Source organism: Gossypium arboreum, chromosome 11 (assembly GCF_025698485.1).
Source record: "Gossypium arboreum isolate Shixiya-1 chromosome 11, ASM2569848v2, whole genome shotgun sequence".
Classification (NCBI taxonomy): domain Eukaryota; kingdom Viridiplantae; phylum Streptophyta; class Magnoliopsida; order Malvales; family Malvaceae; genus Gossypium; species Gossypium arboreum.
The window spans coordinates 1,735,512-1,753,026 of NC_069080.1; the positions used below are offsets into that span (position 1 = coordinate 1,735,512).

The window sequence follows — 17,515 nt, forward strand, 5'->3', positions numbered from 1 at the left end:
AGAATGTCTTATTTACCTGTTTTTCAGTTTTTGTTCCTCGCTTCGCCATGCATTGATGGATAATTAGATATTAAGGTGGGATTTAGAGCGTATGTGTCTTGGTTACCTGTTTTTCGGTTTTTTTCCTCGCTTTGCCATGCATGGATGGATAATTAGATATTAATGTGGATTTAGAGTGTCTTTAGTAGAGAAAAAAGCATAAAAAATTGTATTATTAATAAAAATAAATTACTCTATTAATAAATTTTAGGTGTAGTGATACGATAAGCTGCACTGAATAATAAAATAAACACTAAAAAAAAAAAGAAGCAAATTACTATAAGAAAAGGAACAAATATATGATTTTTTTCCCTCTTCCTATCCATTCAATCAAAGTAGTGGAGCAAGATTTAAATCCACTATAACTTATCCACAACAAATCAACCAAAAAATAGAAATGGGGTTTGTTCACGTGATTCTTCCTAAGCTTGCAATGCTTTAGTCCACTTTTAGGTTTTAGTCACCCTTCCTTATTATTTTGGTATTTGAAAACCTTATGATAAAGTGAAAATAATAAACACTTTCATATATAGATTAGAGATAGATATTAAAATTATATATAGATTTAGGTTCAATGTATATTTTCATACACAAACTTTGGTTTTTTCAATTTTATATAAGAAAATTTGATCTAATTCAATTTTCACTAATCACTAACAATATTATCGAATTAGTACAATTTTAAATAGACATGCATATACAAATAATTATTTTAATTTTAGATTGATATATTACATATACAAACAATTATATTAACCCAATATGAAAGTAAATATATATATTCGTACAATTGAATCGAAATCAAAATTTTATGTATACATGAAATACAATTTAAGTTCATATTTATACCTGCACCAACTTAAAATTTATGTATCAAATTGCACATTAAACTAAAATTTATGTACAAATTTGATATTTATCCCTATAGATTATTGTAGGGCAATTTACTTGTTTTTTCATTGTTAGTGAGCAATCATGTTTTAACTTCGTACATTCTTTTAATTGTGTTTCAACGTGGTATAGTGATTGTAAAAAAGCTTAGTAATAGTAGAGTATTATATGCCAATACCGACATATTTGTTAGTATAAAATAACTAAATAATTAAAAGTTATCATGACTATTTATTTGTATAATTCTTCGAGTTATCAATTCTTCCCTAACATTTGGAACAATTAATTAGGTGATTTAATTAAGTGATTATAATAGTTATCCATTATTGAATAAGTTTTCAAACACAACCCTTCTATTTTAGAAACAAATAAATAATATGGTTGATTTGATGATTTCCTAAACTCAAGGAAAATAAGATCGGAAAACAATTAAAATAAGATAATCTACAATATATAATATAAATGGTTAAATAACTTTTTGAGGTCTAAACTTGGTAATTACTTTTATATTGGTGCCTGAATATTTTTGTCAAAGTTAAACTTTGAACTTGGCAATTGTTACACACTAAGATCTGAATGTTTTATTATTATTATTATTATTATCAAAGTTAGTCTTTTATATTTCCTTAAAAACGTCAAAGTTTAGTTCTAATATTGGAACAATTGTTAAGTTCATGCTCTAACATGCGAATAATTGCCAAGTCTAAAGATTAAGTAAGACAAAAAAAGTTCAAGTTCTAATGTAAAAACAATTGCTTAGTTCAGTTTCAAATATGAGAATAATTGTCAAGTTTAGAGACTAAATTGAAATAAAAAAAAGTTTAAGCCCCAATCTGAAAAATATTGCCAAATGAAAACCCTAAATAATAATTTAACCAGTATATAAATTTACGGATTTTACCAAAATTAATAGAAACAAATTATTAACAAAAATAATGTTCTATATGTAAATATAGAAAACAAAACCACTGCGAAGATATCGAAATCCAAGCGGAAAAGATAAAACGAATCAACAATTAAATTCATGAAACTAAAGCGTCAAATACACGTGTCGAAATCTGAATCACCTAGCAGCAAAACAGCCACGTCAGCACGCACTCCCTCCAGTTCTTCTATCTCTTTCCTCAAAGGCTCAAACCAGTCCCCCCTTCCTCTATATTCGCTTCTCATGGCGGTCAACGGATCAAATAAACACTTCACTGAATAATGATAACAACAATAATAAAGCCATATTTTTTTTAAAAAAAATTTGTAGCGGTAACTCTTTTTTACTTCAATTTGCTTCGCCGGAAGCTTTGGCCGGGGATTTCTTGACGGTTATTGGTTTTGTTTTTCCGAAGTCGGTTTTGAGGCTTTAAAGGTATGAAGAGAATGGGAGGGAGTCGGAGTTACTCGGCGAATCCTAGCGATTACAAGCTTCTGGAAGAGGTTGGTTATGGCGCAAGTGCTACTGTTTATAGAGCGATCTATATTCCTTTTAACGACGTCGTAGCTATTAAGTGCTTGGATCTCGATCGCTGCAATAGTAATCTGGTTCGTTTGTTTATTTTCTTCTTTATTTAATTTAATTTTTTTTACTGTTTCTAGTCGAATAATTGACTGTAAATTGATTTAAAGATTTCGTTTGATTAGAATTTGATTGTGGATTTCACTGATTGTTCGTCGTTGAGTTGAATGGATTTCATAGATTCTTACTTTATTATTTTTTTAAATTTGGAGTTTATTAGGTTCTGAGTGATGATTCAATTGAAGCTTTTATTTCTTGTGTTGCGTATTAGTTTGTTTCTTTAGTTTTTGATAATGCTTAGTATTTGTGCCTTCTGAATTTGCTTAATGTTAAAAGCTGTTCTTTTTTTGTTCTATCTTTAATTGTTTCTAGAAAGCAAAAAAAGTCTGTTTATTGTTATTTGAACCATACCATTCGAACAGTAGTGTGTGTTTTTGTGTGTGGTGTCCATAACATGAACTTCACTTTGGCCTTTTTAGTTCTAGGTTGCCTTTGCTACTGTGTGTACTTAAGATAGTCTATAAACATTCCATGGTTAATTGAAGCTGGATTTCTGCCATTGAGGAATACAGTGTCTAATACTGGCACTACTGATCCATGGGATCTTTTGTATTCTATCTTTCTTTCTTGTTTTGATTTTTTCTCTGAAGTTAGTAGTAGGTGCATACAGAAATTAATTACTGTCCACTTGATCTACATGGAAATGATTCTGTTCTCACTTCTCATAGAAATGTTGCTACTTGTCTCGAGAAAGGATTGAGATATTAGTGGGACTTAATTCCAAGTAGAGTAAAAGAGTTTAAAAGTTTTTACTTGCTAGTGGTAGGATTAAAATTCTGTCCTATTAAAATGTTCTCTAAACAAGGGAAACAGTGCTAATCTCTATACCTTCCTTTTCCTTTCCCTAGCTTTACTTCCTGTGTCATACTTAAGCCTTAGCTCAAGTTCATGTATCCTAAATATCTGGTATGCTTGTTTGTCTCATTACTATCTGAACAAGTTATACATTTGATAATAGTAGAATGAGTCAATAGATGCATACCACGGTTATTTTATTTTTGGTTGTTGAAGTCTGTAATAAGAGAAGTTGGCAACTTGTAGGAGCATGCGTGGTATAGTTTAGCTCTCTTGTTCTATATCTTCTACTCTTCATATTAGTGGACAGCTTCTCTTTGTACTGTAATCTCTTGCTCTTGTGTGATTGTCTTGATAGCTAATGGTCCTTTGCAGGATGACATACGCAGGGAAGCTCAAACAATGAGTTTGATTGATCACCCAAATGTTATTCGGGCATTTTGTTCCTTTGTAGTTGACCGTAACCTTTGGGTAGTCATGCCCTTCATGTCAGAGGGTTCTTGTTTGCACCTCATGAAGATAGCTTATCCTGAAGGTTTTGAGGAGCCTGCTATTGGTTCTATTCTGAAAGAAACTCTTAAGGCTTTGGATTATCTTCATCGACAAGGACATATTCATCGGGATGTTAAGGTCAGTGCACCATTTAAGTTCACATTGTTCTATTCAGATTAATTTGTTATTTTTTTTATTTGAGTTTTTTTTATTTTGAAATTATAGGCTGGGAACATACTGCTTGATAACAATGGCACTGTAAAGCTTGCTGACTTTGGTGTTTCAGCTTGCATGTTTGATTCAGGAGATAGACAGCGTTCTAGAAACACCTTTGTTGGAACCCCTTGCTGGTGAGCTATCTTTGTCGAGTCTCTATTCAACTCCACTGATGCCACTGACAGTTTTCTTTCTTTCTTTCTTTTTCATTTTTTTTTATTTTTTATTTTTATTTTAAATTTCCATGGTTTGAGATTCCAATTTATCCTTGCTTGCAGGATGGCACCAGAGGTCTTGCAGCCCGGAAGTGGATATAACTCCAAGTCAGTTTTTAATTCGTGTTTAAGATTTTAAAAAGTATTTAAGGTCTTGAAGTTTTACTTAAATGCATATTATCACATAAATGATTCAGACATATTAATGTACACAAGTATTTTCTGCTTCTAGTTAGCTAGGGCTGCTTGTGTGTTCGAAACTACGAGGTCTTATTTGAGTGATATCTATGTTTTTGCAAAACTCAAAATTTCACTTTATCCATGCATCATAGTTTATTATTAGTATCTATGCTCCTCAAGCTGCCAATTGCATGCACATTGCAATGCTTAAATATTTAAATGGTACTACAGAAGACTGGTTAATGGAAATTATTCTTGGGTTTGTTGAATTAGTCTTGGATGCATAATTTTGTAGTTTCATTAAATGGTTGCATTTTTTGCACCAGGGCTGATATATGGTCATTTGGCATAACAGCATTGGAGTTGGCTCATGGTCATGCACCTTTTTCAAAATATCCACCAATGAAGGTATCGAATACCCATTGAAAGTATAGCAAGAATTTAGATAAATACTCCATAGTGGAGGGTTTGGTAGCATGAGCTCTTAAGGAACGCTTAAATATGTTTTACAGCTGTTCTTTCTAACAATAACAGGTTCTCCTGATGACCATACAAAATGCTCCACCAGGACTAGATTATGATCGTGATAAGAAGTTCTCTAAGGTAATGCTATTCTTTCTGGTTATTTGTCATCATGTAAATAAAAAATGGTGTTAAAGGTGTTTTTGAACTGCTTGCTTGGCATAGCAAGTTTCTAATTAAAGGACTTCCAGTTTTGTTCAGTCTTTTAAAGAAATGGTAGCAATGTGCCTGGTTAAAGATCAAACGAAGAGGCCAACTGCAGAGAAATTATTAAAGCACTCCTTTTTCAAGCATGCAAAACCTCCTGAGCTTTCTCTGAAGAAATTATTTACTGATCTGCCACCACTTTGGAATCGTGTGAAAGCCCTTCAGGTTACTGATCCCAATTCCATTTTGCTTTAATTTCCATAGTATTTGTCTAATGCTTTTTTATACAAAATTTAACAGCTTAAAGATGCTGCACAACTTGCTCTAAAGAAAATGCCTTCAGCAGAACAAGAAGCTTTATCACAGGTTAGATATCATCGGTCATACGCCATTTTCATCTTAAATTAGATTTACCATTTTTTTTCTGATAATATATCTGTTTAACTGTTGGGTTGACCATTCGGGGACATTTGTGTTTTCTCACTGTTGAGGGTGTTATCTTTTTTTTGCTTGTCAGAGTGAGTACCAAAGAGGAGTTAGTGCCTGGAATTTTGATATTGAGGATTTGAAAGCACAAGCATCTCTGGTAGGCAATTGTTTAGTTTTAACCTTTAATAGTAAGATTTTATGCATACATATAGTATTGAAAGCCATTTCTTTGTTAGTTACATCAATTACATGGTTTATGCTAATTTTTAACTTTAACGTGCTAAGGTGCGTGATGATGATGATATTCATGAGTGCAAAGATGATGAGAGCTTGAAATCAAGCCCTGGTCATAAGGTCAGCAGTTGTACTTTTTGCCCTTAGCAGTTTGTGAAGTGTATCTGGACGTGGTTAAAATACTACTTTTTCTACTGAGCAAGAAATTGTATGTCTTTTCTTATTTGCCTTTTATAGCAAACTACGTTAATTTACTCTTGGTGTTGGCTGACAGGCTGCAGCTTACTGTGAATCTAGTTTGGGAAAGCTGAATTTAGATAGGGAAGTATCTTGGGTTGAATTTGGAGGACCAAGGAGCGTTGACTCAATACAGCCTGATTGCTTGAATGAGACAGGAAAGAATTTGGATTGTGATAGAGTTGAGAAGGGTTTGAGGAAAAATGGATCAAACATTGATGTTATGGCATCGACTTCAGAAAAGGATGTTGGTTTGGCCAAGGCTAAAACAGTGAAACCCAGGCAAACCCAAAGTGGGCCACTTACACCTGGTTCTGTTCTTAATCATTCATCTTCAGATCGGGTTCGTAACTCAGAAAGGTTGGTCATGGTTCATAGTGGGTTTGCTTTTCAATTTAATTTGTCTCCTTTATGGGTCTATAAAGTGATCTCAACTTTTTCTTTTTCACCAATTAATTGCTAGCTGATGATTTTTATGCATAAACATGTTTAGAACATTTGGTTCTAATTGTTTTGACACACCGACTATAACATATGGGGAGGTGACTCAATCTGCTTTTTATTTTTTAATATAGTTTCTTGTGTTATTGCTTTGGTCTTGCTATAGTTGGGAATTAAAGGATGAGAAACAAAATGATTTACTGTTGCATTGCTCACATGTGTGATTAATCTCATATCTGTTTTAACTTTAGAAAATAAGTTAAATATAATCAGAGATGTAGGAGAAAACTGTAGATGTTGAGCTAACGGCCTGCTAATATCAGGTTTGAAAATGAAAATTTACCTGCCACTGAGAAAGTTTGCCAAGTTCGTAAAGCACCAAGTTTTAGTGGTCCATTGATGCTTCCTAATCGAGCATCTGCTAACAGCTTATCAGCTCCTATTAAGTCTTCAGGAGGTAAAACACTCATGGCATTTAGAATCATTGCTTTTGTTTTTTTCACCACCACCGCCACCAGTGGCTGTTATTGCGGATATATATTGTAGAATACTTTTTTTCCTTCGACAGGGTTTAGGGAATCTTTGGATGACAAGTCAAAGGCTAATCTGGTGCAAATAAAAGGTCGATTTTCAGTAACATCAGAAAATTTAGATCTTGTAAAGGTAAGGTTTGATTTTAATACTTTTTTCTAAAAGGTCAATTTTAATGCTATTTTTGTTTGTCCGTGCAACTTTACTAACCGGATAATATTCTTTAGGATATTCCTTTAAGTTCAGTTTCACGTCGATCTTCACAAGTGAGTTATTGGTCTTCGCTTAATACCCTTGTATTAACAGTATTAATGGTCAACTTCTTACTGGTTGCTCTGTTTCTTCTTGAGTTTCAGACTTCACCTCTCAGAAAGTCTGCTAGCGTTGGTGATTGGATGTTTGAATCCAAACAAGTGGTTCGTGTACACCACCTTCTTTCAACGTCATTGGCTGTGAATTTATGTTTATTTCATTTTTTTATAATATCTACATCTTGAAGCTTAAGGATCTCTTATAGATGGAGGATCTCGGGTTAAGGTGTGTGTGCAGATTATAAGGTGTAGCACAAAATAAGAGAAAGTGCCTCACTGTCTTCCGGGGGAGGCACCTTTATTGATGCACACACCTTCATAATATAAATAAAATGATAACATGTGTTGTTATCAAATATAAATTCATCTCATCTTGTATGTGGCTTCATCTATCTGGTAGTGGAACATGTTAACCCACTTCTTAGTCGTTTGCTTATAGTTTATCATTTTCCCTGTTTTTCAGCCTATCAGTCAATCCCCCAAGGATTTAACCAATGGTAACGTGCCCGCATCAATTCTTATGGCTCACCTTCAAAATCTTTTCCAGCAAACCTCACTTCAACAGGTAAAGACTTAAGCTCGGGACAATCACATTGCTGATAGAATGTTTACCTTATAATTATTCATATTCTCACTGGAAACTCTTTTTGGAATGCTAGGATCTCATCGTGAATTTGTTGAATACCTTGCAGTCTGCCGAGGCTGTAGATGGTCAGTGAAAGATTCTTCTTTCCATCATGCACGTTTAGGTTAGGAAAAATACTGCTTATCAGTATGGTAATCCGTTTCTTTTTCTGTTTTACTAGCCTCACAAAACGGAAAGTTGCCTCCTCTACCTCGTTCGGAGAGCAATGGAAATGTAAGAACCTTTTATCCTTGTTTATGATGAATAATATCTAGTATGTTATTCTTTCTTCTCCTATCAAACCTTCTTTGTCAATAGGTTGAAACCCCAGCTTCTGAGAGGGAGCGTTTACTGCTAGGCAAGATCACGGAACTACAATCTAGGTTGGTTTTCCGAATCCAATCAAGTAGTTCTACATTTCCATCCCACCTACGAATACAACTTTATTCTGATACGCTTGTCTGTAAACTTTTTGCAGAATGATGAATCTGACTGATGAGTTAACTGCTGAAAAGTTGAAACATGATCAAGTGAGTTTCTTTACACGCTTTTACATAATTAAATTTAAAGTATTTGGGAGGTCCCTGTAGTATAAATGAATCAATTTAGTCCCTATACTATTAAAAGAATTAAATAAGTCCTAATTGAAACAAAGTTAATATTTACTGTATAAAAATGTCTTGAATTTTTTTTTTTCAATTCCAAACAAAAGGTTTCATTTATAGAATCATAAAAACTTTAAAAATGTTAATCTATTAAATAGTAGATGATATTTTTTTTAACAGTAAATGTTAACTTTATTCCAGCTTGGTCTTATTTGATTTTTTTTTTTTTAATAATACAGAGGCTAAATTGATCTATGTAATAGTAGAGTGACTAATTTGATCAAGTCCCTATAATAGAGTGATTGCTCCGGTACATTAACCATTAAATTTGCAAGCTTTATGTTCCTCCATTTCGTGGTTGTCTAGTACTATTCTTTGTATATAACCTACCGAGAAACTTTCCAATTATATGTGAAACTTAGAAAAGATGGAACATGCCGTTTGTCAGACACGTATTCGTATTCAATACTGCACCCAACTACCCAAGTTTGAGTAACATATTCCGCAACCCTTCTTTTACCCCAACTACAGCTTTTGTACTGAAAAAGAAACACCCATAACCTTGGCACTGATGATTTGATTTCATTATTATGATGCAGTTGCAACAACAATTAAGGTTCGTGTCTGGCGTGGAAGAGAACGGGATTCGAAGGGAAGTGGATGCGTGAAAGCTGTAAAAAACTCGACTACCGGTAAAGTGAACTTTCTGATTCTATAATCATTACAAAAGATGTAAATCATGCAGTTCAGATTATAACTGCGTTTCCACCATTCTTTTTGCCTAATGCCCTTATCAGATACATGATATGGTGAAATTCTTTAGGGCCCTGATTGATATCGTCTGATACAGTAGGGAAGCAAGCATTCTTAATTACTTATATATACATACGTATATGTAGACAATGATGAATAAGAAAATATTGTGCAATAGGTCTTTTTTTTTTATTTTTATTACTATATAGGATCTTTGGTAATTGATACATATTGGTTATGAATTTTGTTTCTTTGGAGAAAAATAAGTTGTGCAGTCTTTTATAATATATATATGGTAGGTGTTGGTTTTTTTTTAACGTATATGTGAGTAGTTTTTAAGAAAAAACTTTGCTAAAAACATTAAACAATAAAATTGATGATTTTAGGTTTATTAATTAATATTTTTAAAATTATATTGCTTTTGAAATAATGGTCTCACTTGAATTGATCTTTCCCTTAAGTTATTATACTTTAAAGCTTTTTAAGGTTAATTTCCGATGTTTTATCTAAAGAAATATTAGCCCATTACAACTAATTATGGAAATGGCATTAGTATAGAGCTCGTATTAAAGCATGATTAGCATCTTAAGGACTAGGGGTGAGCATCATTATGTCTATAGGCTTCGTACACGGTTTTAAATTGTGATAAATTAATAATTCAATTATTAATATAATTGGACACCTCAGGAATGGGAAACGAAAAAGCATAAAGGAAAAAGAAAAACTAGAAGTAAGATAAAGAATTATTTGAATAATAAATAGTCGGTCCAATCCAACAACTTTCTTCAATTTACTTGTCTTCTAAGCCACTTAACGATGATATATTTGACTTTATCTCTAGAATTAGCAGACTTTAATGTTTAATAATAAATTATTATTTTATATAAAAAGTTACTATATGTTTGAATTTAATATTTGAATGTTAGTAACCATTTTATTATGTTTTGCTTCTTCTTCTTTTTATGAGACAAGATAATGTATTTGGAAAATGAAATGCTAATTTTATCTCATTAATAATAAAAAATGTAATTATAAATTTCAATTCTTTAACTTAATATTCAATAAAAGAAATTTTGAGTTAATAATAAATTATAAATTTGATTAATCCGATTCGATGGTTACCGGAACTGATGAATTCAGCATCACTAATTATGTTGTCTCTCGTTATTTTGGGATACAAAGGACCTGTCTCTGTAACATAACATTGATTTGTCTAAAAATCTTCAACCAGAATCTTCCTCATGAAATGACAAAATATTAAAACTAGTAAATCTACTTTGATTTTTTATATAATTTTTTTATATATGGTTAATGTTCAACTTTTATATTTAATTTATACACAAAAATATATAAACTTAAATTATGAATTAATTATACAATAAAATCATACATATATATCAATCACTCGGTATTTCTGAATAAGATTATTTTTATTTATTTATTTATTTTTAAATAATTTTTTATAAGTTTTGATCATTTTTTTTACGTAATGTTTAAAACTAGGCATAATGCGTTTCAGCTTATTCAAACTCACGTCCTCCTATGTTAGTAACAATACTCATACTAATCGAACTAAGATTCAATTAATCATAATATTTAAAAGTACATGTGCTTACATAATGGGATTAATCAACAAGTAGATTAAGAGTTAATTTTAAAAAAGAAGTTATTAATTAGTTTGTTAATAAAAGTAAGCTAATTCTACACAGAATTAAACTTTTTTTCCTATGTTTAGGAAGTTCATCAATTTGAAGATGGGGTCACGACCAATTAGCCATCGCTGGGAAAGGAAATATTGGAAAAAAAAAATTCAAAACAAAAATCAAAACAGTTGGCACGTAAAGAAAAATAAATGTATGAGAATTTATGTTGAAATATCAATAATCAGAATTTTTAAAATTATAAAATGTCTAATTTGATAAAATATAAATAATTCTTCAAAAACAGTCTTCAAAAAATAAAATATAAATAGAATACATAAATACCAAATAAACATACAAATTGAACGCTTCGATTAATGGCAATTAGCTGGTCAACTTAAAAGGACAACGACGCATCCAAATGGCGTTATTTTCTAGGCGAGGAGGCGTTATAATGCCAATGACTTAGTTTGACAATTTAAAAAAAAAAACACTTCCTCTCTTTGATTTTAATATTTAAATTCATATTTATATTTTTTAGATTAATATCGATTTTGGGTTTTTCCTATTCATTTTTATAATTTTTATTGAAATTAAATGACGTGGACTATAAATTCATACATACACCACACATATCGTGCCATTAGTTAATGTACCTACAAAGTATAACAACTTGATTAATCTACATCGTCTAATTTTAATAGAGTTGAAAAATTGGATTATAATACATGAAAAAATAAAATTTGAGTACCAATTAGAACTAAAAGAAATAAATATTGAAGGGTTAAATTATTTTTGGGGTCTGAATTTAAGAGTTACTCTTATATTAAAGTTTGATTTTTTTCAAGTTAGTCTCTGAACTTAATAATTATCCTCACATTAAAATTTAATTTTTTTTGTTTAAATTAATCCTTCAACTTAATAATTATTCTTGGATCTGAACTAAGTTACAGTTGTTACGTTATGCCATGAATTTTAGTAATAATCTTTAAACTTGAGAATTATTTTCATATCAATGGTTAAATTCAAGAACGAATTTAAATAAAAAATTCAAGCGGAACATAAAAGTTTAATTCAATTTTGAAGCCAACCTTAAATAAAAACAAATATATTTACCTTTCTTTTAAATCAATGAAAGCAAGCTGTTTGGACGAAAATGAAAATAAAAGAAGACAAGAACAGTTAAACTAAAGTCGTGGGTGGAATAGAGACAAGACAAAAGGCAAATGTAAGAGATACGAAAGTGCCCAACAAACAAACAAAACAATTTTACCTTTTAGCTTAGCAGTAATTAAATTATGGAGAAATTGCATTTAAAGTCACTAAATTATTAATAAATTTATATTTTAATCATTTAACTTCAAAAATTATAAAATAGTTATTAAACTATTCAAACATTTTCTTTCAACTTACTAAGCTATTAAAATTACTGTTGTATTTCTCCATTGCATTGCCTTAAATCACGTATTTGTGAACTAAAATCGAAATGATTTTTTTTTCCAATTTTTGACACTACGCATCAGATAGACTTAGATTTAAAGCATATTTTTCTACTCATTGATGATACTACCGATTGTTGAATCATTACTTGATCTCACTAATCGAACTATTTAAAAATTAATTTAATATGCAGAAATATTTTTTAAAATAACTTAATTATTATTTTATAATTTTTCGAAATTGAGGTTATTAGTTTAATTACTCGCATGCAGTTTACCTTTAAATTATTCGATTTCAACCCACAGAAATCATAACTATTATATAAAGAGAAAGAAAAAAAAGAAAGGCAGACATTGACAGATACAGATTCAGAGAAACCAACCACCGTCTATCTATCAAAGCTTTAGGACTTCGCATCTTCTTCTCCTTCGCGTTAACGCCAATTTCGAGGCATATTAATTATATAGTGTGTATTATATATACACACTTCTGTACTTTTAGAATTGGAAGTTTTTTTTTCTTCTGGGAGACGCAAAGAAAACAGGGAGGTGAAAAATCCGTGGAATTCTGGGTTTGTCCAACATTTCGTGGTGACCCAGGTGAGTAAATCACTAAATATATATATAAATATAGGGCTTCCCGATATCTGTTTGTTGTTTTGTTTCATGGTCATGTAATAGTTTCATTTTAGAATGTTTTTAAAGTCTTCATCTTTTTTCTTCATAGTGTTTGAAAATTTGCCGCAAAGATCTGTCCCTTTATTATTCTTCTTAGAAGTTTGTTAATTGGTTTTTCATGATTTAAAATTTTTTTCTGAAAATTTGTGTAACTAATGTTTCAGGATTTCATGGATTGAAAGAATAACCAAAAAAACTAATTATGGGAAATTATTTTGAAGAAGAGGAAGATGATGATCAATTCTTTGATAGCCGTTCAGTTTATTCCGATGAATGTTGTTCTAGTCCTGATTTTGGCCAAGTCAACGGTTTTTCAGACAATTTTGATCAGTACAAGTTCTGGTCTGTGTTCCCAGAAAGTGTTAATAAGCGTCGCCATAGATTCTGGACATGGATGGGTCTAAGTATTTTTCGGAGTTCATTTACCGGCGAGGAACCTGGTGGTCCATGTAGGGATGCTCTCGAAGTCTCACAAGATAGTGAGGTGGCGTTGAGTACATTAGCTCTTAAAGATGGTGTTTTATCGAACCAGTCCAATGATGGTCAAGAACCAGTTGAAATGTTTCCAATGCCAAATCATTTTACACATCAAGATAAGAATTTGGATGATCAAATGGAATTAGTTGTGATAGAGAAGAGTTGTTCAAGTAAATCTGTTAGTTCTCTAGAGTTCAAGACGTCCCCTATGCCATCATCTCCTCAGCTCGATCTGCACTTGCGTGGAAAGCTCAAGGGAAGGCCACAAATTGATCCACAAATGAAGGTAAAAAAGAGTTGGTTTAGTAAATTAGGTGCCATTGCCCATGTTGTTGATAGACATGTTCAAGTTGGATCGAAGCAGAGTGATTATGATTCCGTATTAGGGGACAGGATGAAAAGAGTTCAAGTTCATCCATGTAACAAGCATTCCAAGGAGTTGTCTTCCCTTTATTGTGGGCAAGAATTTTTAGCACACGAAGGGTCCATCTCAACAATGAAGTTCAGTCTCGACGGGAAGTTTCTAGCAACTGCAGGTGAAGATTGTATCGTTCGTATATGGAAGATCATTGAGGACGAGAATTTAGATGGATTCAACATACAAAACCTTGATTCTTCGTGTCTCTACTTTAGAATGAATCATCTTTCCCAACTGACGCCTCTCAATATGGATAAACACCATATTGATAAAATTAAGAAGTTGGGGAGATTATCGGATTCAACTTGTGTCATTTTCCCACCCAAGGTCTTCCGAATTTTTGAGAAGCCGGTGCACGAATTTCAGGGACACAGTGGCGAAATATTGGCTCTTTCGTGGTCTAAGAAAGGGGTAAAGTTCCTAGATTTTTCATATTACCTGTTAGATTCCGATAATAGGTGTTTTTATTCTTGACAAATCATATGTTCTTTGTTGTAGTTTCTGTTGTCATCCTCTGTCGATAAAACCGTTCGTCTATGGCAAGTCGGATCCGATCGATGCTTGAGGGTTTTTTCTCATAACAATTATGGTATGACATTTTTATTACATGTCTTGTTTGGCAAACTCATTTATCTTCTTCCGGGTTGCATGACATTAATGTATGTGTTACTGTTATTGTCTACGTAGTGACTTCTGTTGCCTTCAACCCTATGGACGATAATTATTTCATAAGCGGTTCGATTGATGGAAAAGTTCGTATTTGGGAAGTTCTTCATTGTCGAGTTATTGATTATACTGATGTAAGGGATATAGTCACTGCTGTATGTTATCGTCCTGACGGAAAGGTTAGTCGTAAATCTTGTGTTGTCCCCGGAAATCTAATGAATTTTTGTTACTAAACCTCTTTGTTTGATTATTGTAGGGAGGAATTGTTGGCTCGATGACTGGAAACTGCCGTTTTTATGATATCATAGGTATGGTCGTTTCTAAATTTGCAAGACAGCTCTGCACCATTAGCCCTTTTTTTGCTGGTATTTTCGGGTTGAATCTCTGAATCGTGCGTATTGTTTGTCAGGTAATAGACTTCAAATCGATGTGCCGATATACTTACAAAGCAAAAAGAAGTTACCTGGAAAAAAGATAACTGGATTTGAGGTGGTTACATCTAATCCTTATTAACTCTTTTGTTTGTTTCTTCTTTATTACATCTTCTTACAAGTGACCTCGTGTTTTGTTGTTCAAATTTTAGTTCTCTCCTTGTGATCCAAGCAAAGTGATCATTACTTCAGCGGATTCACTTGTCCGTGTCTTGTCTGGAAGAGATATTGTATACAAACTAAAAGGTGAGTGTTTGACTCTACCGTTCCTCTAATTATCGTTCCATGAATGTCTGCCATTCTGATCTTGGCATTTCCATGATTTAAGCTTATTTCATATCTCTCAGCACCTGGATTTCGTATTGCAACGAGTCAGATTTCTGCAACTTTTAGCCAAGACGGGAAACAAATCATCTCGGCCAGCGAGGTTTCTAATGTCTACATATGGAATTACACTAACCCAGAGAAGAACTGTTCGAAAGCGAAGAACATTTCGTCTCGCGAGAGTTTCTTCTCCCACAATGTGTCGATTGCTATACCTTGGTGTGGCATCAAAACCGATCCCGGAATGCTCATGTCTTCTGAATCAAATGACAATATGCAGGAAAACAGCCTTACAAACGGGAAAAAACAACTAAATCCCAAGGTGGAGCTAGAACAACTCGCTCCCCATGCTTCCCCTAATGGTTTCTCTCTAAAACGCGTTCTGATGGAGTCTTTGACAAGGGGGTCTGCAACTTGGCCTGAAGAGACACTTCTCAACACGAGTCCGGCCGCAATAACCTCCGACTTGTGGAAATTCGAGTTAAAAGTTCTTAAGAGTGCATATCAAAGTATGTTAAGTTCTCACAAATGGGGTCTTGTGATTGTCACTGCAAGCTTTGATGGACGCATTCGAACCTACCTCAATTACGGGTTACCGATTCGAGTATAAGAACCTCTCCATCCCTTACAGCAACACAACACATACGAATATAGGTATAACGGTGCGGCTGGTGTTAAACACATTCATGTCTTTGAACACTCATTTTTGAATTCGAGTAAACATATAATAGGTTAAAATGGGTCTTCAACTGCATGTAGGCTTTGAGCCCTTGACCCGTAATAGATTTTTGTTTATGGATCACACCATATAGATGTCAATTTATATACTGATTCTTTGATTTGTTTCGTCAGCTCCAAATTATATGTTAATGGAGGTCCTATTTTGTATGTATATAAATTATAATTAGTTTTGTTTTTGGAGAGTTTAGCAGATTTTCAAAGACCTTTGAGGTCAGACAGTGCAACCATTAATAATTTCAAGTCTAAAACGGCTGCAAGTTATTGTCTTTTTTGGATTAAATAACTTTTTTTATGTTCAAATTAGTCCTTGAATGTTTTAACTTTTTTTTGTCTAAGCTAATCCTTGATATTCTTTTGAAAATCTTAAAGTTCAAGCTTTAATGTAAGAATAATTATTAAGTTCAAGCCTCAAGATAGGCCAAATTCAGGTACTAACTTTGGCAAAAAAATATTCAATTTCTAATGTGGAAATAATTATCTAATTTAGGTTTCAATATAAGAATAATTACTAGATTCAGAGACTTAAACTAAAAGAAAGTTCAAGTCTCGATATAAGAATTATTACTAAGTTCAAGTCTTAAATAATGATTTAATATTTTTTTTTTCACAAACTAGTAGGAAACTAGGAATGGACTCTAGAGTCTTTCAATTCTTTAGGATGAACATTGCTCAAGCCATGCGCTTAATTGTTAAGCCAGGTTATCAGTCCACATCAACCCATAAAGATAAGGTATTTGTCTATTTTGACTCAAAGTAGAGGTGAAGTAAAAAAATATATATTGGAAAGGGGAAATTAAGTTATATAATTTTACGATAATAAAAATGTAATTTTATTATTTTAATAATTTATATTTTATAATTTTTAAAGGATAAAATTAAATTTTTATTATTTTTGAAGGACTAAAATATAAATTTATTAATATTAATTTAAAATTTTATAAATTATAAACAAGCCCATTTTAATGGAATCAAAACCCTATCAACCCCTAACTTCGTCACTTACTCAAAAGTGTTAATTCACAGCAACAGTCTCTAGTTTAATCTGTTGACATTCTCTCTATATACATGATTGCTCTGTGAATTTACCTTACCTTAGATATATGTTTCTCTTCTAGCCCAAAAAAGAAGACACATGTTTCTCTCCCATCATTTAAGCCCATAGAGCATGTTAGTTGGTCCGAAGATACTCCATTAAGGTTCAACAATCACATGATTCTTATCCACATATTTACCATGGACAATAATTTTAAAATTTGAATATTTAATATTTAAATCCAAAAAATTAAATATCCATCTATATATTGGAATATGCAATTTAAATTAACTTTTATCCCATACAATACACGAGTTTAATTGTTGTATTAGTTAAATTATATTTTTATTTCTTAAAATTATTCAAAAGTTTTATATTAAAAACATGATAATTGATATCAGACTAAATTTAAATAAATAATATTTTTAAATTATTTTG

At 32.0% G+C, this 17,515-nt stretch overlaps 2 protein-coding genes across 6 annotated transcripts; both read left to right on the forward strand.

Moving 5' to 3' along the window:
• The first annotated feature begins 1,880 nt into the window (after positions 1 to 1,880).
• LOC108454121 (serine/threonine-protein kinase Nek4-like) lies at positions 1,881 to 9,496 on the forward strand. Of its 4 annotated transcripts, none has more exons than XM_053022210.1 (22): positions 1,881 to 2,463; positions 3,668 to 3,922; positions 4,010 to 4,134; positions 4,279 to 4,323; positions 4,722 to 4,803; positions 4,930 to 4,998; positions 5,119 to 5,289; positions 5,365 to 5,430; positions 5,582 to 5,650; positions 5,779 to 5,847; positions 6,002 to 6,324; positions 6,729 to 6,862; positions 6,974 to 7,068; positions 7,164 to 7,202; positions 7,293 to 7,358; positions 7,711 to 7,812; positions 7,907 to 7,958; positions 8,054 to 8,106; positions 8,191 to 8,255; positions 8,351 to 8,402; positions 9,077 to 9,169; positions 9,275 to 9,496. In XM_053022210.1, the coding sequence occupies exons 1-21, from the start codon at positions 2,293 to 2,295 to the stop codon at positions 9,143 to 9,145; spliced, it is 2,172 nt and encodes a 723-aa protein (XP_052878170.1). In that variant the 5' UTR covers positions 1,881 to 2,292; the 3' UTR covers positions 9,146 to 9,169; positions 9,275 to 9,496. The 4 variants fall into 4 exon arrangements, with proteins under 4 accessions (XP_052878170.1, XP_052878171.1, XP_017607938.1 ...); XM_017752449.2 differs by having other exon boundaries at positions 1,882 to 2,463; positions 7,293 to 7,352; XM_053022211.1 differs by having other exon boundaries at positions 9,077 to 9,496.
• A 3,116-nt stretch (positions 9,497 to 12,612) lies between these two features.
• LOC108454276 (uncharacterized) lies at positions 12,613 to 16,327 on the forward strand. Of its 2 annotated transcripts, none has more exons than XM_017752687.2 (8): positions 12,613 to 12,909; positions 13,152 to 14,293; positions 14,381 to 14,471; positions 14,570 to 14,727; positions 14,805 to 14,856; positions 14,958 to 15,037; positions 15,132 to 15,225; positions 15,308 to 16,327. In XM_017752687.2, the coding sequence occupies exons 2-8, from the start codon at positions 13,190 to 13,192 to the stop codon at positions 15,370 to 15,372; spliced, it is 1,644 nt and encodes a 547-aa protein (XP_017608176.1). In that variant the 5' UTR covers positions 12,613 to 12,909; positions 13,152 to 13,189; the 3' UTR covers positions 15,373 to 16,327. The 2 variants fall into 2 exon arrangements, with proteins under 2 accessions (XP_017608176.1, XP_017608175.1); XM_017752686.2 differs by having other exon boundaries at positions 15,327 to 16,327.
• Positions 16,328 to 17,515: the final 1,188 nt, after the last annotated feature.

Coding starts and splice junctions, on each gene's coding strand:
- LOC108454121 (XM_053022211.1), top strand. CDS start 2,293: ATGAAGAGAATGGGAGGGAGTCGGAGTTACTCGGCGAATCCTAGCGAT. Junction 4,804..4,929: donor CAAAATATCCACCAATGAAG/GTATCGAATACC, acceptor TAACAATAACAG/GTTCTCCTGATGACCATACA. Junction 5,848..6,001: donor AATCAAGCCCTGGTCATAAG/GTCAGCAGTTGT, acceptor GTTGGCTGACAG/GCTGCAGCTTACTGTGAATC.
- LOC108454276 (XM_017752686.2), top strand. CDS start 13,190: ATGGGAAATTATTTTGAAGAAGAGGAAGATGATGATCAATTCTTTGAT. Junction 14,728..14,804: donor GTTATCGTCCTGACGGAAAG/GTTAGTCGTAAA, acceptor TGATTATTGTAG/GGAGGAATTGTTGGCTCGAT. Junction 14,857..14,957: donor CCGTTTTTATGATATCATAG/GTATGGTCGTTT, acceptor ATTGTTTGTCAG/GTAATAGACTTCAAATCGAT.